This window comes from Aedes aegypti, chromosome 1 (assembly GCF_002204515.2).
Source record: "Aedes aegypti strain LVP_AGWG chromosome 1, AaegL5.0 Primary Assembly, whole genome shotgun sequence".
In the NCBI taxonomy this organism is placed as follows: domain Eukaryota; kingdom Metazoa; phylum Arthropoda; class Insecta; order Diptera; family Culicidae; genus Aedes; species Aedes aegypti.
Genome location: NC_035107.1, coordinates 287,734,379 through 287,761,517, shown reverse-complemented (window position 1 = coordinate 287,761,517; position 27,139 = coordinate 287,734,379). Strand labels below are relative to the sequence as shown.

Here is a 27,139-nt window from a genome sequence, read left to right as displayed (position 1 = left end):
TAATAATTTAAGGAATATATGGTAGTGGTATATAATTCGTGTGTACAATGGGTTGCTGTGTCGGATACGCCATAATATCAATAAAATTTTGGAGTAAATTCGATTAGTTGGTCTTACAATCCTTGGGGAGACATCCTTCCTGACCCGTCTCCTTTTTCTAGGTAACGGAAAAAGGATGGACACAAGGGTTCCAAAATTTGCCTCAAACGGATATCTCAATATACAAATGAGCTATAAGGTTGGTTTCTTTGGCAAAATTGTTCAGCAGATCAAGTCTGATTTGGAATTCATTCGCTAGGTGGTGCTAGTAAAAGGAAATCTTCAATCTTATCTACGTCGCGATGTCTTCGGCAGAGCTATTATTCGGCAATGATTTTCAGATTTCTGGCGGAGTAGAGTCTGATCTGGAATTCATCATCTAGGTGACGTTAGTAAAAAGATATGTTCAATCTTTTCCATCTCAAGACATCTCAAGATCCTTATCAGCTAGACGGTTGGTGTCTCCGGGCAAGCCGTTTAACAGATGTTGTGATGAAAAATCGGTTTGGAAATACATTCACTAACTGGTCTTAGCAACAAATTTTCTTCAATCTCCTGTATCTCGACATACTGGGACAATGAATGTTCATGTCTAACGGTAGAACCTGATTGGAGAATAATATAATTGATGGCGCTACAGTCATCCCTCAATAATTTCCTATTCATAGTCTTTATATTGAGTTTAAGAACCATATTAAAAGTTGGTTTTCATGTTGGCTAAACATTTGACTAACGTATTGGTACTAATTTCTTATAGGTCATACATTGGTGCCAAAATTTTCCAGATCCAGATAGCCCTCAAGCTTTTGAATATCTTTGCCAAAAGCTCCAATCTTCTAGCTCACAAGGATCTTGAGGTTAAGAAAATAAAGACTTTCTTACTAGAGCCACCTAGCGAATGAATTCCTAATCAGATTTTTCACCACCAGATAGCCCTTGATCTGCTGAACAGCTTTGCCGAAGATACCAACCTCTTGATTGATAAGGATCTTAAGATACAGACAATTAAATACAATTTGCTACTAACGCCACCTAGCGGATAAATTTTCATACAGAATCTCGATCGCCCGATAGTTTTTATTCTGCCGAACAGCTTTGCGAAGACGCTAACCTTCTAAATAATAAGGATCCTAAGATACAGATAATTGAAGAAAATTCGGAGTAGTGAATAAATTCTCAATAAGATATTTCACCACCAGATGGCCCTTAATCTGCTGAATATCTTTGCCGAAGACACCATTCTTCTAGCTGATAAGGATCTTGAGATAGAGAAGATTGAAGATTTCTTTTTATTAGCGCCACCTGAATGATCTATTATTCAGACTCTCTCCAGAATTGCTTAATATCAATCATATCAGCTGATAGCTGATGGTCTAAAACTATCACTATCACTTGCGAGCTATCAATATCACTTTGATTTGACAACCAACAGCAGTGGTGCGACATCGCACTCTAGATCATAATCACTGCGGAATGAGTGATCACGTGGTAATTATCCATGCTGTTACTGTTTTTCAGTGATTAACAAATTGTTTCCACTTATCTGCAACACTTGCAAAAATATCGTACTGATAAATTGCCATTTGAAATGCTTAATTTAAGGCTAAACTTAACCCATCAGTGATATCCATAGTCTATCGCCATCAATGCACTTGTGATGGAGTAGACAGCATGACATTGATATGATGTAGATTGATCCGAATTGTATCGCAGTCGGCCTGTACAAATCAGCAAATTTCCAGCATTGATAGTGACAGCGAGCAACTCTGCTCTCTACCGCCAGATGGCCCTTGATCTGCTGAATTAATCTGCCAGATGATGAAAGAAAATTTGTCACTAGCGCCACATTTCATTTATTTAGTTAACATCTACACAGATAACACTGAATCAACAATTTCACGCCACAATACTAGGTTCGTGGCCGCATCTCTCCATCCTCGGTTCTGCCCCACGCCCACCTCGCCTTCTTGTACCAACCGGAGCCGAAGCGAACACCTTCTTTGCAGGGTTGCTGTCCGGCATTCTTGCAACATGCCCTGCCCATCGTATCCTAACAGCTTTGGCCAGCTTCTGGATACTGGGTTCGTCGTAGAGTTGGGCGAGCTCGTGGTTCATCCTTCGCCGCCACACACCGTTTTCCTGCAAACCGCCAAAGATCGTCCTAAGCACCCGACGTTCGAAGCCTCCAAGTGCTTGCAAGTCCTCCTCGAGCATCGTCCACGTTTCATGCCCGTAGAGGACTACCGGCCTTATGAGCGTTTTGTACATGGTATATTTGGTGCGGGTGTGAATCTTTTTTGATCGCTGCTTCTTGTGGAAGCCGTAGTAACTGATGATGCGCCTCCGTATTTCACGGCTAACGTTATTGTCAGCCGTCCGCAGGGATCCAAGGTAGACGAACTCGTCGACCACCTCGTAGGTATTCCCGTCAATCGTAACACTGCTACCTAGGCGAGCCCTGTCCGCTCGGTCCTAACAGCTAGCATGTATTTTGTCTTACTCGCATTCACCACCAGTCCAATCTTTGCTGCCTCGCGTTTCAAGCAGGTGTACAGGTCTTCCACCTTTTCAAATGTTCGGCCGACAATGTCCATATCATTCGCGAAGCAAACAAATTGACTGGATCTCGTAAAAATCTTACCCCGGCTGTTAAGTCTGGCTCTCCGCATAAAACCTTCTAGTGCAATATTGAACAACAGGCACGAAAGTCCGTCACCTTGTCGTAGTCCCCGGTGGGATCCAAACGAACTGGAGTGTTCACCTGAAACCTTCACACAACTTTGCACACCTTCCATCGTCGCTCTTATCAGTCTCGTGAGCTTCCCGGGAAAGCTGTTCTCGTCCATGATTTTCCATAGCTCTACGTGGTCGATACTGTTGTATGCCGCCTTGAAATCGATGAAAAGATGATGCGTTGGGACCTGGTATTCACGACATTTTTGGAGGATTTGCCGTACAGTAAAGATCTGGTCTGTTGTCGATCGGCCATCAACAAAACCGGCTTGATAACTTCCCTCGAACTTGTTTACTACAGGAGACAGACGACGGAAGATAATCTGGGATAATACTTTGAAGGCCGCATTTAGAATGATGATTGCTCGAATGTTCTCACAATCTCACTTGTCGCCTTTCTTGTAGATGGGGCATATTACCTCTTCTTCATACTCCTCCGGTAGCTGTTCTGTTTCCCAGATTGTGCCTATCAGCCGGTGCAGACAAATGGCCAGCCTCTCCGGGCCCATCTTTATGAGTTCGGCTCCAATACCATCCTTACCAGTACCTTCATTGTTCTTGAGCTGGTGAATGGCATCCTTAACCTCCCTCAAAGTGGGGGCTGGTCGGTTTCCATCACCCGCAGTACCGACGAAGGCATTTCCTCCGTTGTCTTGTTCTTCATTGCCGGTGCTCTCAGCGCTTATTTATTTGTATGTGATTTCGTCTCATATCGCTGCATATCAGTGATATTTGTAACATTCTATTTTCACCACGGGAAATTAGAATCCAATAAATCCCAAAAAAAAACCTTCAAGAATTCTTCTAGAGCACTCACGAAGAATATTTTTGATGATTCTTCCACAAATTTTTAAGGTATTCAACCATGTGCTTTTTAAATATTCCTCTTTGAATCACCACGGGGATTTCTTCATGAACTATTTCCGTCCTTTTTCAGTACTTCCTCAAAGAACTCCTTACCAGTTTTCGCTTAGCTCCTCCCCACTAATTATTCCCGGGATTATTAAAAAAAAATCCCTGAAGTTTCTCTATGCTTTCTGATCTAACTAAAAAATTGCTCAAAGAATCTCTATCGTATTGCTCACACTTCCTAAAATTAAGTTAAAGTTAAGTTAAAAAAATGGGTAGGGAAATACGTTTATACCTGGTGTTAATATAGAATGTGTACATACGATGGTTTTCTTCAAGTCGAGTCTAGTACACGACACTGAAGACGGCCTTACAGTTGAGGTCGAAATACGCGTATCTGTCAAAGGATACAAACTCTAGTGGAATTAAATGGTATAGTACTAAATTCGGTTTTTTCATCTACTTATGCTGATGCTAATTCTTAGAAAATTCTATAGCTTGAGAAAAGATTTCAGTAAAAATATTCTACAAGTTTTCTTAAAAATTACTGATAGAATTTTTAAAAATGCTTCCGGAATTTCTTCAGAAATTTTGCAAAAACCTTCTACAAATCAATGAATTATCCTAAGATAAAGTACGAGTGACTCGATATCGAGTTAGAGATCCATAGTAAAAGTTGGGTTTCAATGCTAGCTCGATGGTTTATTGAAACGCAAATTTTGTGTTTTATAACTCGATACCTCCCTTACTCGATGATCCCTTCAATAAAGAGTTATAGAGAGTTGACTGTAAGTGTTTTAGCTTTGATTTATCAAAATCCGAACACAACAATGTTGAAGATCTTGATTTCTATATGAGTTAAAACTCTTTTGCTACTGTTAGCTCAAATATCCGGTAAGTTGTGGGACAATCGGTACAAATTACAAATAATTTGCTCGGTAGAATGTTTTTTACTTGATAAATATCTTATACAGAATGCCGAAACCTTCACCGAAAAAAGCATTCCGTTTTGATTCTCCTAGACTTCAAACAGAATATGCTTAAAAAGCATGCCTTTTTAACTAACGTCAAAACTGGATATAGTGGTACGGAAAGTTTCATTCTTCTTTTTCCTATTTTAAATTTGACAAAATGACCGACGACTACACTTCATATTAAATCTATGAGGCAATTTCGCAACAAAGTCTCTTCAATCAAGTGAACAATCAATAGTTTTCCTTGCCGAAAAGAATTGAAACATAAAAAGAATATAACATACCACATTCACGTTAATCGGTCATCTACCACGGTTCAATACAACCGGCAAATCCAATTCTGGTGAACTGCTTCGGTCAAAATAAATAACCACTAATTGATAAATTGCTTCCTGATGAGATTAGGCAAGGCATCACGTTACATTCCGTTGCTCTTGATTTGATTAGGATGGGCTATGGTATCTCGTATAATGGGTCCACGTAAAAACACAGATATACAAAAGTAAATCTTAAAAACGGACGGTTGGGAAAACTATCATCATATTGTCATAGTTCACCAGACATTATACTAACATAATCATGTGAATCAGTAAAATACGGTTTTGATTAGTATTTTGCCAACGCCGCGATGCTTGTGCTACTATAGGAACAGAAATTAGAAATATTGTATTCCTATAGTGACACAAGCGATAATAAATACAAACATATGAGTTTTCGTAGTTTTCATATTTTTCCCACAAAACCAAGGTAAAAAACTTTCAGATGATGTAAAAATAATTACGCTAGCGTTATTTTTCGATTTTATATGAATATTTGTTCTTAGCTATGCGGCTATTGGTACATCGACCCTACTAACGGAACGAAAAAATCGAAAACAATATACCACAACTGCCCACACATCGAGCAATTATGATTTGGCCTGACAGAACTTTTTTGCTTTGGACTATTTAATATTGATTGCGTGAGGACATCCCGCCCTCCATTTCAGTATCTACTAGACATATTCAACGCAGCACTGATTGTATGTGAAAGGTTAACGACAAGTTGGATATTTCTCTTTGACTTCTGATTTCAATGTACAGCCAATTGGCGATCTAGAATTTCTTTAAGACATTTTTTTATCATTCACATGTACGAATTCACGATAAAAGTCTTGAAATCTGTATCTAAACTATTTGAATATTCGTAAGCATAGGAAAAAATGGATTACCATCTACTTAAATTTCACTACGCAATTGCCTGCAGCTTAAGGTGAAACATCTTGGAATCCAAAAATGGCCGTCACAATGGCCGACTTATGCCCCTACTCACGTTTTCAAAGGCACTATACTGGAGAAATAGTTGGCAATCGTTTCTGCTCTTCTTATTTTAAGCTTTCTGCTAGTGCACAAAGCCAAAATAAAAAGTTCACTGTTGTTGGATGCGTCCTTCGCGAGATTTGTGCCTTTGAAGTTTCAGTGCAATCTTAGAAGATGACTCCAAACTGTTTCACCTTAATGACGGATTGTAAAAGCGATGCAATTTTCCCTGTCTTCTTTTTCCACATCTTGTTAGTTCGATGATGTGGTGTAATCTAAGTAAATTTCATCACAAAAGCGAAGCAACGCAAGAATCTTATCATAGCCAAACTGCTGAATCATACGAACGTGTATGTATTCAACTAAAATCCATCATGCCCGATATTACGTTGAGCGTTTCTGTCACCAAATGACAACGTGATCATTGGAAAATTATTATCATGATAGTTTTTTTTTATGATTTTATGGAAGAAAACGTCTATTTGTCTGTGATTTTACTACTATAAACATTGGGAATAGCCACTTGGAAAGACTAATTCATCCCTTAAGGGTTTCAATAAGTTTCCATGTACGAATATACAGAACGATTTTTTAAATTTTATTTTTCAATGTTAGGTACCTATATAAATTTGAAGTCTTTGATTCAGAGAAATTATTATTAAGATTGAGAACATTTCATCTTAAACCAAATGTTGCAAAATAATCTTAAATTGATTCTCAGAAGCTTAAGTACAATCGACTATGATTATAAGAGACACAAGAAGCCAGTAAGCTCATCTTTTTTAAGATTTCCAATGCCACAAAAAATGTCTGTGCACTTTCGTCCAGTTTTTGAAGTGGTGAAAAGAAAACAATGTCGGAATTAAAAATAGCACAACATCTTCATTCATTTCTTCGGAATCATCTTCACCCAAACCAACAACGTAAGCTGATGGGCAACCGACTGAGAAAACTCCAATATAAAATTCATTTCAAGCTTTGCTCACGAATCTATCTATAGTAAGGATCTGGCAACGGTCAGCACAAAAAACAGCTGTTTATAGTTTGTATTGAAAGGATGAGCTTGGGCTTGTTCCATATTTTTGTGATTTAGGAACGGTGCAGACTGAGTTTTTGCAGTAACCATTTCACCGATTACTTTTCCCGCTTTCTTATGACTCAACGTTGGACTTTCCACTAGAGCCTAGTGTCCCTCTATGTATTTTCACAGATCTTCTTCTTTTCTTCTTTCTGGCGTTATATCCCTATTGGGACAGAGCCTGCTTCTCAGCTTAGTTCAGCAGTGTTCTTATGAGCACTTCCACAGTTATTAACTGAGAGCTTACTATGCCAATGACCATTTTTGCATGCGTATATCGTGTGGCAGGTACGAAGATTTTCACAGATAGTTCAACTTAATATGTACAATGGGCCAGGGATCAGTCAAATATTAACGATAGCCCTAAGAAAGAGATGTAGTATGCCAAAAACTTTTACTATTTCTTACATGAAAGTGTGATTTTGGGAGGAGCCCCGCGCAATATTTTGTCAAAAATGAAATTGTTAATTATTCTAACCTTAATTTCTTGTTTTCAGTGCCGTAACTCACAATCAGATTGAAGCCGTGGCAGTAAACGCGCAGCTATTCAGCAAGACCATACTGAGGATCATGGATTCGAATCCTACCGGTCAAGGATCTGTACGGGTTGGATTTTTTCGCAACGTCTAAGTCTAGGGCATAGAACAACTTCATACTTGCCACACGATATACACTCCCGTGCATAAGTTTTGGTTCAACCCCTAAAAAACATACAAAAGTTTTCTGTCCATATCTCTGTGACTACACGTCCAATTGGAGCTCTCTATGGCGCATTTTAATGGCAAAGAGTTATTCTTACTTCGTATGTATTTTTCCGAAAACATTTTTTTTTAATTTTGTTTACTAAATTTTTACTTAAAGTTGTAACATTTGTCAAAAAACACACTGAAAAAACATATCCTTTTTTTATTTCTTTATTAGTATCATTCCCAAAATTATATTCATTTCTTATACCTAGGTGTTCTGTGTTATTAGAAAACACTATCATCCTAATTTGTAAAACAAATTTATTATTTTATTAACATTGTGTAATATGTAACATTTCATTTGCCGTGGCAGTTCAGATTTTTTACAGGTGAGTTGATTTCACCTGCTTATAAGATAATTTTCAAAATTTTATTTTGAATTCTCTGCAGAGCTTTCTTCCTGGTATTACAACAGCTAGTCCATATTGGTACAGCATACAACATGGCTGGCCTGAAAATTTGTTTGAATATCAAAAGCTTGTTCTTAAGACAAAGTTTTGATTTTCTATTAACCCTTCCATTACCAACCCCCCTAAACGAATGTTGGAAAAAACACGTTTTGGGCTGTAACTTTTTTGTTTTTTGATATTTTTAAACCAAATTTTTACACAAGAAGCGCATATCCTTCTAGTTTGAGGGCTTGGACAGAATTTTAGGATTGGTCACCTGATTCCGGAGTTATTCCGGAATCAAAATGGGTGTTTCGAAATGGCCACTTTCGAAAAAGTGAATTTGCAATATGAAATCAGCTGATTTTTTACAATGATTAGCTCTATAACGATGAGGACGGATGTCTACAAGGCCATAATGGTCATTGCATGCCGCGGATCACAATTTCCGGATGTTCCGGGGAACCGGTTCCGGGGCCATTTTTGGAAGCGAGTAAATACTATCATGCGACACATCAAACTTCATGATTTTTTAAATAATTGCATTCTATGACTGAGCTGCACAGTTCAGAACCCATTTGGCCACTTTGGAACCGGTATCCGGGTTCCGAGGAACCGCTTCCGATAGAGACATTTTACATATTTGTTACATTTTGGAGCCCTAGATACTTAACTTCATCTGACCAATTTATTGGAACCCCTCTCATCGTGACAACATGTCTACTTGTAGGTTTCAAATAAAGAGCTTTTGGTTTATGTGGGAATATTATAAGTTGAGTTTTGGAATCATTAGGAGAAATCTTCCATTTTTGCAAGTATGAAGAAAAAATATCCAAACTTTTTTGCAATCGACTACAGATGACACGCAGGCTTCGTCCTTTGGCGGAGAGGCTTTTGTTATCCGCAAACAAAGATTTTTGACATCCCTGAGGTAACTCAGGTAAGTCAGATGTGAAAATATTGTATTGTCCCAAAATGCTGCCTTGAGGAACACCAGTTCTTACAGGAAGTCTTTCAGATCTAGAGTTCTGATAATTAACCTGAAGTGTACGATTTGACAGATAACTTTGAATTATTCTAACAATGTATGTTGGAAAATTAAAGTATTTTAATTATACGATCAAACCTTTATGCCAAACACTGTCGAATGCTTTTTCTATGTCTAGAAGAGCAAGACCAGTAGAATAGCTTTCAGATTTGTTGGAACGGATCAAATTTGTTACACGTAAAAGTTGGTGAGTGGTCGAATGTCCATGGCGGAATCCGAACTGTTCATTGGCAAAAATTGAATTTTCGTTGATGTGGGCCATCATTCTGTTCAAAATGGCCTTTTCAAAAAGTTTACTGATGGAGGAAAGCAAACTGATTGGACGATAGCTAGAAGCTTCTGCAGGATTTTTGTCTGGTTTTAAAATTGGAAAAACCTTAGCATTTTTCCATTTGTCAGGAAAATATGCTAATTGAAAACATTTGTTAAATATATCATCCTCAAATGATAAGCTATTTTCTGGAAGTTTCTCGATGAGGATGTAGAAAATTCCATCATCGCCAGAAGCTTTCACATTTTTGAATTTTTTAATAATAGTTCTCACTTTTTCCAAATCAGTCTCACAGGCATTTTCGAAAACGTTCTCTTGATTGAGAATATTTTCGAAGTCCTGAGTAACTTGATTTTCAATTGGACTAGTAAGTCCTAAATTAAAATTGTGCGCGCTTTCAAACTGCATAGCAATTTTTTGAGCTTTTTCGCTATTAGTTAGTAATAATTTGTTTTCCTCTTTCAATGCCGGTATTGGCTTCTGAGATGTTTTCAAAATTTTTGATAATTTCCAAATGGGCTTAGAGCCAGGGTCCAATTGAGAAACATTATTTTCAAAATTTTTGTTTCTCAATTGAGCAAAACGTGTCTTGATTTCTTTCTGCAAATCCTGCCATATAATTTTCATAGCAGGATCGCGAGTGCGTTGAAATTGCCTTCTCCTCACGTTTTTAAGACGGATCAAGAGTTTAAGACCATCGTCTATAATCACGGATTAAAATTTGAACTTCACATTTTGGAATTGCAATGCTCCTGGCTTCAACAATGGAATTTCAAGAGCATTGTCAATATCAGGTTTAGTTTGTAATGAAATGTTATCATCAAGATTAGAGTCAATGTATAAATATTCCAGTCGGCTCGAAAATAATTGAAAGTGGCGCTGATAGGATTGAAAATCGCTTCATGGGATACGTAACGTATCAGGGACATGATCAGAATCAAAATCAGCATGAGTAACTAATTGGCTACAAAGATGACTAGAGTCAGTTAAGACCAAGTCAATCGTAGATGGATTTCTAGAAGAGGAAAAACATGTAGGGCTATCAGGGTATTGAATTGAGAAATATCCTGAAGAGCACCCATCAAATAAAATTCTGCCGTTGGAATTACTTTGATAATTATTCCATGACCGATGTCAGTCAGTTTGGAGCAAATTAACTTGCTGTCCAGACTATTGAAAAGGCAAATAGGCAGCTATGAAAGTATTTTTACCAAGCTGTGTTTCAACAAAAACACCTAAAGTTTCAAAAACTTCAGTTTCAAAAAAAAAACATATCTAATTTCCTCAGCATTGGGTCGACCAAATGTGTCATTAGAATCGTAATCTAATATTTTTTGATGATCATTCACGAAATGTTTGCGGAAAAATGTGAAAACTATTCAAAATCAAAGTAGCAGTCATTCAAGTCATCGTGCAAAAGTTTGGGGTGAAACTCTTTGTCATTCAAATGCGCCATAGGGAGCTTTAATTGGACGTGTAGTCACAGAGATATGGACAGAAAACTGTTGTATGTTTTTTAGGGGTTGAACCGAAACTAATGCACGGGAATGTATAAATGTAATGTAAATGCTTTGTCACAGTTGGAAAGCAATAGAAGGACGATGAAGAAATGGAGAAATTGATTCTCTCAATCAATTTTCTCTTCCTATAATAGCTCGGATGAGTCAATGATTTCAGCTACTTTAGTTGCATTAGAGAGGGACCTCTTCAATTTCCTTTCAGAAGAATGCAATAAAGAAAGATCGATCAATACAATTCGTCCTCTCAATGCTACAACTAGATTATACGTACTTTCGATTTTTAGAGTGCAATTTGTCAAAAAAAATATATCTTAATTATGTCTGCCAGATATTCATGATCTGCAAACGGTCAAACTTTCAATGTTGAATAGTTTGAAATTTGGACTTTCGAGTTATCTAGTTGTAACATCAAAGGGGCGAATTACGCATCAGAGGTCGTAACAAGACAGCGAGATTTTCACCTGAGCAAGAATAGCTTCAATTTTTCAACAATAGTTGTTTTAAATTCAGTGAAATTTGGATCTTGCCACAGACAAACAGACGTAATTTCCACCGTTCATGCTTTAAACGATCTTACCAAATTATCCCTGTTGTACCAGACGCGTATCATATTTTTGTATTTGATTATTTTTTTATCACACAAATGATCCACTACAACTATCAAAAAGCTAAAAAGCAGATAAAACTCTTAAAAAGTTCAAAACGAAATGATGATTTTTAAGTTTTTGGAGAAGTTTCATCGGAGTTGATGCAATACCTGAAACGTCCGTTTTTGTGAATCAATAATTTTGTCTTAAATTCCGAACACTTGGTTTTAGTATTGTGATTTGGTAGAAATGTTTCGCTGAAATTCACTCCTGTGCTAAAGTTTGGGTTCACTCCTAAAAAACATACAAAAGTGTTGTCCATATCTCTGCGATTACGCGTCCAATTGAAACTCTCCACGGCGCATTCGAAAGGCAATGAGTTATCTTACATTGTAGGTATTTTTCCAAACACATTTTTTGAATTTTGTATAATAAATGTTTACTTAAAGTTGAGACATTTTTCAAAAAACACACTAAAAACATGACTGATTTGACCCTTAGTATGTATCGTGCAAAAGCTTGAGATCACCGTAGTACCGTTTTGTTTCAAATTCAGAACATGACTCAAATTCCGAACACTAGCTTTTTTAAAACGATGTTTCAAGAAAACCACTCAAATTCATCACAGGATGATCAACTCTTCTATGACTCCTGATTAGTTCTCTACATATAGAAGTTGTGAAAATATCAATTCTTATCTTTGAAATCACCACTGTTCGGAATATGAGCCATGTTCGAAGTTTGAGACAAAACGTTACAACCGATAAGTACCGTAAAACGGGGTAACTTTGATAGTAATTTCAAAGAAAACTTGAATATTTATGCATTCTATTTCAAAGCATTATAATTTATATTTTTAAAACAAGTACTGGCATCCTAGCTATCGATAGCAGTTGATAGATTGCCAAAAGATTTATTTTGAATGAATATATAATTTTTCATATAATCCTAGCTATCGATAGCAGTTGATAGATTGCCAAAAGATTTATTTTGAATGAATATATAATTTTTCATATAATTGAAAGTCGGCTTTCTGTATTGGGGTAACTTGATGATGGAGTATAAATCGAACGAAATTGAATGAATTACCGTCAAACGGCAAGAAATATCAAACAATTGAGATCAAAATAGCTGTTGCAAGTTACTTCACAAGGGTAGTCAAAAACGTTTTAGATTTTTTTTAGTGTTTAAGCATCAATTTATCAACACTTTTATATTGTCAATTAGTACACTACTAAGTATTGTGACTGACAGCAAATGCCTCGAATGACATATTGCTACCACACAAAGTACGAGGAACGTTTTTCAGCATAAGTTTCATGCAATCCAACGATTAATATGATTTTACCTCAAGCAAACCAAGAAAAAAGGAAACAATACCTAAACCCTTGCTAAAATCTTCTGTTGCATCTTCTTCTTCTTTCTGGCGTTACGTCCCCACTGGGACAGAGCCTGCTTCTCAGCTTAGTGTTCTTATGAGCACTTCCACAGTTATTAACTGAGAGCTTACTATGCCAATGACCATTTTTGCATGCGTATATCGTGTGGCAGGTACGATGATACTCTATGCCCTGGGAAGTCGAGAAAATTTTCAACCCGAAAAGATCCTCGACCGGTGGGATTCGAACCCACGACCCTCAGCTTGGTCTTGCTGAATAGCTGCGCGTTTACCGCTACGGCTATCTGGGCCCCTGTCTGTTGTATATCTGAGGTCAATAAATGGCGGAATAAATTATAAAAATTTAACTCAATGCTGAACGAAATGACAATACGGTTACATGTCGGGTTGCACCAATTTGCTTCATTTTTTCACAACAAACTCTCATTGAAGTGTTGTTTCGAACAGCGAATAAGCGATCACGAGATAAAACAATTGTAGACTGAGATATGGTAAAATGTCGGTCCCCCATGAAATCTCTGAATATCTCTGGAATCAGATGCCTAATGATCAATATCAACACAGATTCTTAAAATAGATGTGTTTTATAAGGGCTTGTGAAAAAATGGTGCAAAAATATCGAGAAACAAAAAAGTTATCGCTGTTTTAATATATATTGATGGTTACACACTTAAATTATTTTACGGATTCCTGTGAAATCTCAACAGCTTAACAGTTGGGTGAAATAAATTAACGGAGTACGGTAAATTTTTACAGTTTTCGGTAAAAAATCACCGGAATCCGTAAAGTTCCGACGAAATTACGGTGTTTTATTTCACCGAACTGTTCAGCTGTTGAGATTATGGTGAAAATCACCGATTTCCGGTAAAATGAGCTTAGTGTGTAAAAACCGAAGCTGCCGGTAGAGGGGTTAATGTATCGGGCACTTAAAGGTTTAGCGATTTTAATTGATATTCTAGTACACGACACTGAACACGTGTCTAGTACACGACACTGAAGACGGCCTTACAGTTGAGGTCGAAATACGCGTCTCTGTCAAAGGATACAAACTCTAGTGGAATTAAATGGTATAGCACTAAATTAGGTTTTTTCATCCACACTCTAACCTCTTTTTTTACGACCGTTTTTTTACCGACGGTTCTTTTTCCGACCACTTTTTTACGACCGAAATTCAGATTAACGACCGTTTTTATAAATGAACATTATCTTAAAAAGTATTCAAAATAGAGGATCGTGATGTTCAGCAAATTTGTTCAGTAGGTCAAGGGCTAACATATGGTGGTCATTGAATTGCGGAATTCTGCGTTAGTGAGCATCGAAATTTTGTTTTGCGGATATCTCAGGATCCTGACCACTTAGAGAGATGGCGTCTTCGACAAAGTTGCTCAGTAGCTCAAGGTTCATCATTATAAACGCTATGAGGTTCAAAATTTTGCCACCAGGCGACGCTAGTGAGCATAAAACTTTTTTTTTCGGTTATCTTAGGATCCTGGCCACTTAGAAAGACGGCGCCTTCGGCAAAGTTGTTCAGTAGCTCAAGCGCTATCACTATAAAAGCTATGAGATTTAAAATTTCGCCACCAGGCGGCGCTAGTGAGCATGAAACTTTTGTTTTGCGGTTATCTTAGGATCCTGACCACTTAGAAATATGGCGCCTTCGGCAAAGTTGTTCAGTAGCTCAAGCGCTATCATTATAATAGCTATGAGATTCAAAATTCCGCCAGCATGTGGCGCTAGTGAGCATAGAACTTTTGTTTTGCGGATAGCTCAGGATCCTGACCACTTGGAAAGATGGCGTCTTCGCCAAAGTTGTTCAGTAGCTCAAGGATCATCATTATAAACGCTATGAGGTTCAAAATTTTGCCACCAGGCGACGCTAGTGAGCATGAAACTTTTTTTTTCGGTTATCTTAGGATACTGGCCACTTAGAAAGACGGCGCCTTTGGCAAAGTTGTTCAGTAACTCAAGCGCTATCACTATAAAAGCTATGAGATTTAAAATTTTGCCACCAGGCGGCGCTAGTGAGCATGAAACATTTGTTTTGCGGATATCTCAGGATCCTGGCCACTGAGAAATATGGCGCCTTCGGCAAAGTTGTTCAGTAGCTCAAGGACTATCATTATAAAAGCTATGAGATTCAAAATTCCGCTACCGGGCGGCGCTAGTGAGCATGATTTTTTTGTTTTGCGGTTATCTTAGGATTCTAGCCACTTAGAAAGATCCCAAGCAACCAATGAGCAATTCCACCGAACATGACGATTTTTTTTTTAAATTTAATTTTTCTATTTTTTGAATCGCCTGAAAATTTGCATACAGATTCTTTATGACCAAAAATGCCATTTTGCACTTTCAGACCGCCATTTTGAACCTCGCCTTATTTTGAGAAGGGCGTATCGGAAAATGCATAGCAAATCTTTAAAAAACTGTAACTCGAAAACGGTTTGTCCGATCGATTTGAGATCTTCTACAAAGTTGTAGGTATTGCTTAGGACTATATGGAGAAAAATATGCACGGTAAAAAAAGTTACAGATTTTTTTTTATTTCAAAAACAAAATTTTAAAATCGATTTTCTCCAGAAACGCAGTTTTGATTTTTTTTATTTTTGGATATGTTTTAGGGGACAACTTATGTGATTTATTGCACAATGTTTCAAAATGGAAGAATTATGGACAAAAAAGTTATGACTTTTTTAAAAATTACAGATTTTGAAATAAAATCGAAATAGAGGAAAACAATAATTTTTTATGTGATTTTTGAAAGTACAGAAAAATTGCAATCGAAAAGTACAAAAGTAAATTTTTTCTAGGTTGCATCAATTTCGAGATATACTCATATTTATATAAAATTTTCAAACAAAAAAAAAGTAAAATAGGCCCTTTTCAAACATATTTCGTGTTTCTCCATTCCAGAAATATTTTATTTTGATTCAGTGAATCGTAGCTGAATTGTTTATTGTTTGATCAAAACCTATAACCTAAAGTATTTAAAAAATTATGCACGGTAAATAATATAAACGATATTTTCAAATGAAAATTTTAAGCTAATAGTTCTTAAAAACCGCAACATTGATGTTTTTAATTTTTGGATATGTTTTGCAGCATATCATTTCTTGCACAATGCCTCAAATCGGAAAATTTTTGGATAAAAAATAAATTATTTAAAAAAAATAAATAAAACGAATTTATGTAAAACAATATTTTTGGTGCGTTTTTTTGAGTACAGAAAAATAACTATATATTTTTAAATATGAAAAATTTCTATCGAAAAATACTCAAGTAAAATTTAGCTGAGATGCATCACTTCCGAGATATACACGGTAAATCTAAACGTGGCATTAAAAATGTGATTCTATCACAACGGTGTACCTTTGGTCCCCAGGGCTAAGCCCGGCTAATGGGTAAAGCCCTCTCATCGCGGCAAGATCGTACAACCATGGAGAAGGAGTTTGTTTTTTTTTTTGTTTCTTTTGTTTTTTTTTGGTTTATCTTATTTTTTTTGTTTGTGTTGTTGAAATCAAAATAAAATTTTCCGGAATGGAGAAACACGAAATATGTTTGAAAAGGGCCTATTTTTCTTTTTTTATTTCAAAATGTTATATAAGTATGAGTATATCTCGAAATTGATGCAACCTAGAAAAATTTTACTTAAGTACTCTTCCAATGCATTTTCTGTACTATCAAATAAACACATAAAAAAATATTGTTTTCCTTTATTTCGATTTTTTTTCAAAATTTGTAATACATAAAAAATATATAACTTTTTTGTACATAATTCTTCCATTATGAAACATTGTGCAATAAATCACATAAGTTGTCCCCTAAAACATGTCCAAAAATAATAAAAATCACAAATGCATTTTCATAGAGAATCGATTTTAATTTTTTTTATTAAAAAAATCTGTCATCATTTTTTACCGTGCATATTTTTTCCAAATAGTCCTTAACAATACCTACAACAACCGCAAAATATATCCAAAAATTAAAAACATCAATGTTGCGGTTTTTAGGAACTATTAGCTTCAAATTTTCATTTGAAAATATCGTTTATATTTTTTACCGTGCATACTTTTTTAAATACTTTAGTATATAGGTTTTGATCAAACAATAATCAATTCAGCTACGATTCACTCAATCAAAATAAAATATTTCTGGAATGGAGAAACACGAAATATGTTTGAAAACGGCCTATTTTACTTTATTTTTATTTGAAAATTTTATATAAATATGAGTATATCTCGAAATTGATGCAACCTAGAAAAAATTTACTTAAGTGCTTTTCAATTGCAATTTTTCTGTACTTTCAAATAATCACATAAAAAATTATTATTTTCCTCTATTTCGATTTTATTTCAAAATCTGTAATTTTTTAAAATATCATAAACTGTTTGTCCATAATTTTTCCATTTTGAAACATTGTGCAATAAATCACATAAGTTGTCCCCTAAAACATATCCAAAAATAAAAAATATCGAAATTGCGTTTCTGGAGAAAATCGATTTTAAAATTTTAAATAAAAAATAATCTGTAACTTTTTTTGCCGTGCATATTTTTCTCCATATAGTCCTAAGCAATACCTACAACATTGTAGAAGATCTCAAATCGATCGGACAAACCGTTTTCGAGTTACAGTTTTTTAAAGATTTGCCATGTATTTTCCGATACGCCCTCAAAAATAAGGCGAGGTTCAAAATGGCGGTCTGAAAGTGCATAATGGAATTTTTGGTTATAAAGAATCTGTATGCGAATTTTCAGGCGATTCAAAAAATACAAAAATAATCGGGTTTGCGAAACGGCGTGGAACCGCTCCAATAGTTCGTATTGTACTTAAGCAGTGAGCTCCAAAGATCACTTTTGGTGTAAATCTAATTCAGTAAAACTTTCTCGCTGATTGAAAGAATACTACGAAACTTGATTCTCGAAAAAGTAACTCGTGAACTTGTCAACAACTAGAAAGTTCAGAACAAGTTTGAATTGAACTTCTTTCTTACTTGAAGGTAAATATAATTCTTCTAGCAACCTTAACGGACTTAATGTAATCTTTAAAGCTCAGTTAATTACTTAAAAAGTGAGCTGATTAAGCCAAAACATGCCCTTTTATCCGAACTTTTGGTTGCTTGGGATGGCGTCTTCGGCAAAGTTGTTCAGTAGCTCAAGGACTATCATTATAGAAGCTATGAGATTCAAAATTCCGCCGGCGGCGCTAGTGAGCATAGAACTTTTGTTTTGCGGATAGCCAAGAGATTCGAGATTTTGCCACCAGCTATTATAATGATAGTCCTTGAGCTACTGAACAACTTTGCCGAAGACGCCATCTTTCTTAGTGGTCAGAATTCTGAGCTATCCGGAAAACAAAAATTATATGCTCACTAGTGCCGCCTGGTGACAAAATCTCGAATCTCTTGGCTAGAATAATGATAGTCCTTGAGCTACTGAACAGCTTTGCCGAAGACGGCATATTTCTCAGTGGTCAGGATCCTGAGATATCCGCAAAACAATAGTTGCATGCATACTTGTACTGCCTGGCGGCGCAATTTCACTTAAGCAGAGTTGCCAGTTACGATAAAAAAATTGAACCCCTCATGAAAAACTGGATTACAGTTTGAAAGTATTGCTATGTTGCTAAGCATTATATTTTTCTGTTCCACTCAAGTTTGATGGTTTTGATCTTTACTTTATTTTTCTTAAACAGTGTTGCCAGCCACATGAACATTTGTGATTCGGCCGACTGTATGGCACGCAACACTTCCTTCAACTAGGGTGAACATTCGGTATCGTTATCTTTAATTTTTGTTGGTATTGGCATATCACACCCCCATAAAATTGGCTCTTCTGATAACAATCGGGCAGTGTTGCCATCTATTACCAAAATATGAAAACTTGAACAGCCATTTAGGAAAGTTCTCAACCCATGCTTTAACTTTGTCGAATAAAGCCTGTCCACGATAAATTTCGGACACGGATGGCGGGTGTACCACAGAAAGTTCGAGAATTTTACAGAAAGAAGGATTAACATCCTTGTCAACTGTTTATTTTGTAGATATAACTCTTTTATTCTGAAATAAACAATTGTTTTTGTTGAATTATGAGTAACTTTTTTTTGCTGCCATTATTTGGGTGTCCGAAATTTAACGTGGACAGGCTTTATCTCAAATCAGTATTTCCGCATCTAGACGTTGCATTTTTCAAAAACATAATTATAACCCTGATTTTTTTTACGACCGATTTTTTTTACGACCCCCCGATAACGGTCGTAAAAAGAGGTTGGGGTGTAATGATATTTTTACTTTTCCATTTATGATTTTTGAAAGCTGCCCGGAATTTTAATGAGTGTCCGGTATACAAGACAAAAATGAAGAAGCGTCTGGAATAAGATGTTGGAGAGCAGGTACATCACACACCCTGCAGTGGAGATGTCGATGGGTAATAATTGTAGAGGTAGTATTTTAAGTGATTGAATTGTAGATATCTTTACCCAGACATGAAATAAAAGAGAGGAGCTGGTTGGTAGCGATATCAGTCAGTAGCCTGCGGTGTGGAGCGAAAAGCCTGGTTGTTTCGGTAGTTTTATTTTCAACATAAGAATCATGAAAAATAACAACTCTTATCTTAAATTATTTATGTAGCAAAATCAAAATTTTTACCCATACCTCAAAAGGTAAAAGTTTTCAAAGCTGGCTAACATTGAAGAATCATACAAAATGCTTTATATTAAACATTTTTAGATGAGTAATACTTCTCTTAAGCCTTATCCGCAAAATAAATCAAAACGGTACATCGTTTATCTAATTCGAGGGTGCCATATTCCGCCTTCTTTAGACTTTTTTCTCTCAGAGCCTCTATTTTTAAATCGAACGATATGAGCCCCATACGACTGACCATTCGCAATCTTGCTCTCCGCTAATCTCGTTTCATTTTGCCGCCAAACAATCCGCTTTCACTGCTACCAAACGAACAAGATATAGAAGCTAATTGTACCCCCTTTTAACCCACCGCTGTTTCCGGTTCTTTTTCACAGGAAAGGCCGCCGGTTGTTTATGTGCCACATGCTTGTGGTGCTTCTGGTCCCGATCCTGGCCGTGGTGCTGCAAAACAGCGTCAATCTGCGGCAGCAAATGATGAAATACGAGACGACGAAACGTGTGGACGACGAGGTCAGTACTACAGTACTGCTGGTGCTTATAAATTAGAACTCAATCCTTTTATTTATCCGCGCCTTTGTCCGCCACAATCTCGTAGATCCGAATGACCATCAACATGACCCAACTTGTGCGGGTCGTGCAGAATGAGCGCAAGCTACTGACCTATTTTGTCCTGACTGGAAAGAATCGGGCCGCCGTCGAGAAGGCCTTCATCGAGACGGACCGGGTCCTAAGTGGACTGATTGCCCTCAACCAGCAGTGGGACATCGAGTTCAACGAGAGCTCCAATCAGACCATCGCCGGAGATCTGAGGTAAGGAGGATGGGGTTCAGAACGATTTATTGTTGCTTGGCATTGAAACAGTAACTGATATCTATAAAAAAATCATTTGAATTTCAAGCGAAACCAGGGATTTGCTGCTAAGGTGAATTGTCACGTTGAACCACAGACAAGCAGATGTTGAACTGTTCGTCTGAATGTGACTACAATGCTAATATATATAAATTTCCTATCTTATCAAACAGGCCCGACTCTCCAGCAGAGAACCTGAACACTTCGATAGCGCTGTACTTCGAGCCGTACAATGAACTGAACCGTCACATGATTGACCAGATCAGTCAGAGCGTAGGGTACTCGTTGAGCGGCGTAGTTTGGCGGTAACTTCGTAAGAGTGTAACGTCCTGCGGACCGCCAGCCTAAGTTGATTTTTCTCTTTCCTTCTATTTGAACGCCTGTTAGACAGCTCGTCGTGTACAAGAACATCATCGAAGCCATAGAGAACATCAACATAGCCGCCATCTTGGTTCTACAGTTTATCAAACGAAGTCGTCTTGGGTTGGACGACTTTGCGCAGTTTGTCCGCAGGGATGCTGCTGCGATGGATCATCTGAGGTCTGCGGAAAACTTCATGGCGAACCTAGAACTCACCAAAAGTAAAGAGTACGCCATCTTGAGCAAGTGGCGCCATCAGCTTTTGACCAACGCCTCGACCGCTGGTAGGGAGGAAGGCCTGGCAGAATACTACCAATCGGTGAACAAATTTATCCAGAATATGCTGGCCCTCCAGGAACACCTGCAGAGGGTAGTTTTCCAAACGGTTGATCAGGAGATGCGTGACGCAAGACTCTACCAGACAATCTCCATCGTTCTCGTGCTCACGATCATCGTCATCAGTCCGATCCTGGTCATCCTGGTTCGGAACGCTACGGACACAATTCAGGTAATCTAGTGGCATCAACTTCTTCAATAGCTATCTTACAATCTTCGTATTTCACAGGATTTCTCGAAGGAGCTGGTCACCCGAACACTGGAGCTTCGGTGTGAGAAAAGCAAATCCGACCGGCTGCTCTACCAGATGCTTCCTCCGGCGGTTGTTCGGCAACTAAAGCAGCAACGCCAGGTCCCGGCGGAGACCTTTGAATCGGTTACAATCTTTTTCAGTGACATTGTAGGTTTCACGTACATCTCGGCCGTCAGTACCGCGATGGAGGTGGTCACCATGTTGAACACCCTATACCGTCTGTTCGACACCATCATCCTAAAATACGACGTCTACAAGGTGGAAACGATCGGCGACGCGTACATGGTCGTTTCGGGACTTCCGCAGCGAAACGGCGACAAGCACGCCGGAGAGATTGCGATGATGTCCCTGGATCTACTGTGCGGTATCTCCGGATTCATCATTCCGCACATGAAGAACCGAACGCTGGAGATTCGCGTAGGCGTCAACACGGGACCGTGCGTTGCCGGAGTGGTCGGAACGACCATGCCACGGTACTGTCTGTTCGGGGACACGATCAACACCGCGTCCAGGATGGAATCCACCGGTGAACGTAAGACCGTTCGTTGTAAAACACTAAAAACTTTCATCACAAAATTTCCCATTTACAGCAATGAAGATCCACCTCTCGGAGAACACCAAGGAGATTCTGGACAAGTTGGGCGGGTTCAAGATCAAGCGCCGCGGCACGATCGAAGTCAAGGGCAAGGGAACCATGGAAACGTTCTGGCTGGTGGGTCACACGATCTACGAGCACCTCTCGCCCGATACAGTCATTCCGATCTACAAACCAGACGTGGTGACCGAGCCGGACTTTCTGCAGATCATCTACTGACTAAGCGCCTCCGCCGATGACCCGTTGATGGGAGGTCAAGGCTTGGGGTACCACGGAATATAGAGATTTCTTTACTTTTATTGTGGGGAACTGAATGGAACGAACTTTGCTGTAAATTAGATGGATGTCTTTTTGATGTGTGAGTGTGAGTGCTGTATCACTGATGATGATGATGATCCTTTTACAATGTTTCTGTAGGGAAGCATAGTGTTGCATTAGAGGGTCCAAATTTACCTGTTTCAAGAAACCGTAGAATGTGTAGTTCCTTGAATGGCTGTTGTAGTTATAAATAGATGTTTTATGCTATGATGTTTAGAAACAGGTGGATTGACTTTTTATTATCCGAATATCCTTATAGCCGCATAATACTCTTCCACATCCACAGATTTGAGATTTCATTCAATTTCTCCTTTGATAGGTTGAGGAGTCGTCCATAAACCACGTAGTCATTTAGGGAGAGGGGTGTTCTAAAGCCCAACGTGGATAATCCTAGAAAGCTGTTGGACTCCAAACTTGATTTGATCACCCTCATTCTTGTTTACGGCGTATCCCACTTTCGATCGAATCCTATCCGTTCAAAACCAAAGCCTACTTGATTTTTTTGTCATAAACGGGAATGCAAAATGGTTTTTTTTATTGAAATAGCATTCGAAGCTAAAAAATAGTAGGGGCGAATCAGAGTCTATGAATGGAGAGTTGCGCGAAGAGACGTCTTTCAATGATTGTTCTTCCGCATCTTCGAAAATAGCCTCTGTTTTGCTGGTCTGCTCGATAGGTAGACGGTTTGACAGTTCGATAGGTAGATTTGGTTTCACTCTTCGCGCAACTCTCCATTCATAGACTCTGGGATGAATATGTTTGTTTGATTTTTCTTGGTTATGAGCAACTGATATGCGGAATTTCATGGAACCCGCGGAATATATTTTTTTTTTGTTAAATTAAATTACACGAAATTTACGCATATAAAAGATAAGTATTTTCATTGCAATCATGCATTTTTATGTAAAATTTGGTCAAAACTTCCTTAGCCGAGTGGTTAGAGTCCGCGGCTACAAAGCAAAGCCATGCTGAAGGTGTCTGGGTTCCATTCCCGGTCGGTCCATGATCTATTGGTAATGGAAATTTCCTTGACTTCCCTGGGCATAGAGTATATTCACAGAGAAACAGACGTAACACTTAGAACAAATCGAACTCAAAATCATAGTCGCGAAAACATGTACGCCCAATGCTAAAAACACTGTAGGTGGCCGATGGACCAACTGATGGCGGTAGTGTGTAAACGTCAAACACGAACAAAAACGACGTGAGCGCTGCGGGTGGTCGATTGACCACCTACCATATATTTGAATCGACCGTTAAAAAGGTGGTCGATGGGCAGCAGTGAGCGTGTTACGTCTGTTTGTCTGTGGTATATCGTACCTGCCACACGATATACGAATGCGAAAATGGCAACTTTAGCAAAGAACGCTCTCAGTTAAAAACTGTGGATGTGCTCAAAAGAACACTAAGCTGAGAAGCAGGCTCTGTCCCAGTGAGGACGTTAATGCCAAGAAGAAGAAGATCGTCAAAACTAGTCGAAACAGCTGGTTAGCATTTACGTCCCTTCTGGTGCAGGTAGGACGCCGCATATATTTTTTCTAATAATATGATAGCTATTCTTCATGTGCTGGATTGCCTATGCGAACCGCCGAATAAACTCCCGATTTTCTTGAGATTGAACCAGCCAGCGCAAATAGTTCTGCTGAACTGAAACCACAATCACTCCTTCAAATTCTACAACAATCGACATAATCGCTCGGGCATCAAAAGGTGTACTTCCAGAGCGGCGCCACTTGGAATTCTCGATTACTTTTTCAAATCGACGTAAGTAACTTCCAGACGGTTTTGAGATAATTAATTCAGAAGAATCACAACCTGTCTTCTAAAACTGTTTTAAAATGAATCACCTTTTTGACATTTTTTCACCGTGTACATTGCTTAAATTTTGCATAAAGACAGCTCGCGTTCAAAAACTAGGGAGTTCCTATGATTTCCCACAAAAAAATTATGACAAAATGATAAGCCGTTTTATTCGGTTACTTGCGACGTTTTTCTACCAGTGTAAAATCGACTCAAGTAGTGTTTTGTTTTGATTCGTGGTTAAGTCACTTTGTCTCTCCATACAGCGGGGCGACGAAAGTAGTGGTTAGGTTGCGAAAGTTGAAAATCTTACTTTCGTCGTTTTGTAAATCCGGAAATTAAACGTTCTAAAAGTGAAAAATCGAGCTGGTTCAGAGCAAAACGTGTAGAATTTCGTCTGTGAAACACATAGAATCGATAAAGTAAGTTTGTATACTTTTTTGACTTGAGTCTATATGAATAAGTTTTCGAGAATTGGTGATGTAGTAGCGAAGTGGCATCTAGCGCATACACTGAACGAAAGCTCCTCCCTTATATTGAATGATTTGTAATATACATGGCTGTAAATATTCATATTCCTTATTTTGAATGACTATTGAATAATATGACACATCCACCGACTTCTGAACAAAAATCATCCAATCCTGAAATGACTTTTACTGTGATTCCGTATGACAAAAAGTAGACAGTTGAATTAAGACACCACAAATGAGTAACATCTAATAATTGACGGATTTTGTTTTATACCATGTCCCTAATCAAAAATCATTCAACTATCGACTGAAATATCATACGGAAAACTAACGATCCTAAACGTCAAATTACTCTTGAAATATTTACCGAAAATATGGTGGCAGCAGCGTGGTGGTTCAAGTTTTGCCTCGTGGATTTTACAGGTAATTGCATTTTGTGAAGGATTTATCTAGAATTATTTCCATTGAAATTATGTTTTCTCACTTTCAAGCTTGCTTTAAAATACACAAATCGTGAATCCCAAGGCCTTCCGTTCAAATTCTGGAGTTACATCAGCAGCCGCTTCATGCAGGTGCCTGCGGCTCATGCGGCCATGAGATCAATTATTCCTGGATTATTGAGAATTTTTGATGTTGATAACTTACAATAAAATAAATGTGTATAAAACTATTAACGTTATTATTGTTCGAAGTCGATTTAAATATTTTTATTTATACCAAGCATGTAATGGGGGTTGTTTACATTGACGTATGAAAATCATTCAAAATCAAGCATCTTTTGAAAGGATGAAAATACTTTCAAGATAGGATGATTTCCATTCAGTGCGATTTGTAAACAGATGATTTCACCGAAGATGAAAATCATCTTGAATGTGTCTGAAAATGGGTATGGGGCTCGGATGAGGCAAAAATCATTCAATATATGGCGGGAGATTTCGTTCAGTGTAGGAAGAAGTAATATGAAGAAAGCCTGAAAACTTATGCCAAGACTACTCTCACAACTACGAATCAAACCTGATGTTTATATTGACATATCCACCGGTGGACAAGTAGGGAGCATACAGAACCGTGTGCACTGCTATGATTATTTGTAAAAATGAAATCCAATCCCAATCCCAATCCAATCCCAATCCCAATCCCAATCCCAATCCCAATCCCAATCCCAATCCCAATCCCAATCCCAATCCCAATCCCAATCCCAATCCCAATCCCCAATCCAATCCAATCCCAATCCCAATCCAATCCCAATCCCAATCCCAATCCCAATCCCAATCCCCAATCCCAATCCAATCCCCAATCCCAATCCATCCCAATCCCAATCCACCAATCCCAATCCCAATCCCAATCCCAATCCCAATCCCAATCCCAATCCCAATCCCAATCCCAATCCCAATCCCATCCCAATCCCAATCCAATCCCAAATCCCAATCCCAATCCCAATCCCAATTCCCAATCCCAATCCCAATCCCAATCCCAATCCCAATCCCAATCCAATCCCAATCCCAATCCCAATCCAATCCCCAAATCCCAATCCCAATCCCAATCCCAATCCAATCCCAATCCCAATCCCAATCCAATCCCAATCCCAATCCCAATCCCAATCCCAATCCCAATCCAATCCAATCCCAATCCCAATCCCAATCCCAATCCCAATCCCAATCCCAATCCCAATCCCAATCCCAATCCAATCCCAATCCCAATCCCAATCCCAATCCCAATCCCAATCCCAATCCCCAATCCCAATCCCAATCCCAATCCCAATCCCAATCCCAATCCACCAATCCAATCCCAATCCCAATCCAATCCCAATCCCAATCCCAATCCCAATCCCCAATCCCAATCCCAATCCCAATCCCAATCCCAATCCCAATCCCAATCCAATCCAAATCCCAATCCCAATCCCAATCCCAATCCCAATCCCAATCCCAATCCCAATCCCATCCACCCAATCCCAATCCCAATCCCAATCCCATCCCAATCCCAATCCCAATCCCAATCCCAATCCCAATCCCAATCCCAATCCCAATCCCAATCCCAATCCCAATCCCAATCCCAATCCCAATCCCAATCCCAATCCCAATCCCAATCCCAATCCCAATCCCAATCCATCCCAATCCCATCCCAATCCCAATCCCAATCCCAATCCAATCCCAATCCCAATCCCAATCCCAATCAATCCCAATCCCCAATCCCAATCCCAATCCCAATCCCAATCCCAATCCCAATCCCAATCCCAATCCCAATCCCAATCCCCAATCCCCAATCCCAATCCCAATCCCAATCCCAATCCCAATCCCAATCCCAATCCCAATCCCAATCCCAATCCCAATCCCAATCCCATCCCAATCCCAATCCCAATCCCAATCCCAATCCCAATCCCAATCCCAATCCCAATCCCAATCCCAATCCCAATCCCAATCCATCCCAATCCCAATCCCAATCCCAATCCCAATCCCAATCCCAATCCCAATCCCAATCCCAATCCCAATCCCAATCCCAATCCCAATCCCAATCCCAATCCCAATCCCAATCCCAATCCCAATCCCAATCCCAATCCCAATCCCAATCCCAATCCCAATCCCA

General features: G+C 38.4%; 1 protein-coding gene across 3 annotated transcripts in view; it reads left to right on the top strand.

Annotated features, from left to right (window-relative positions):
* The window catches only part of LOC5565611, a 108,681-nt gene extending 86,178 nt beyond the window's left edge, over positions 1-22,503 (top strand). For all 3 annotated transcript variants that reach the window (XM_021838094.1, XM_021838093.1, XM_021838092.1), the window contains exons 4-10: positions 19,947-20,082; positions 20,168-20,382; positions 20,471-20,494; positions 20,595-20,726; positions 20,809-21,289; positions 21,347-21,902; positions 21,961-22,503. In XM_021838094.1, coding sequence (XP_021693786.1) covers positions 19,947-20,082; positions 20,168-20,382; positions 20,471-20,494; positions 20,595-20,726; positions 20,809-21,289; positions 21,347-21,902; positions 21,961-22,184 — 1,768 coding nt within the window. In that variant the 3' untranslated portion in view covers positions 22,185-22,503. The remainder of the gene's footprint in view (positions 1-19,946; positions 20,083-20,167; positions 20,383-20,470; positions 20,495-20,594; positions 20,727-20,808; positions 21,290-21,346; positions 21,903-21,960) is intronic.
* The last annotated feature ends 4,636 nt before the right edge of the window (positions 22,504-27,139 follow it).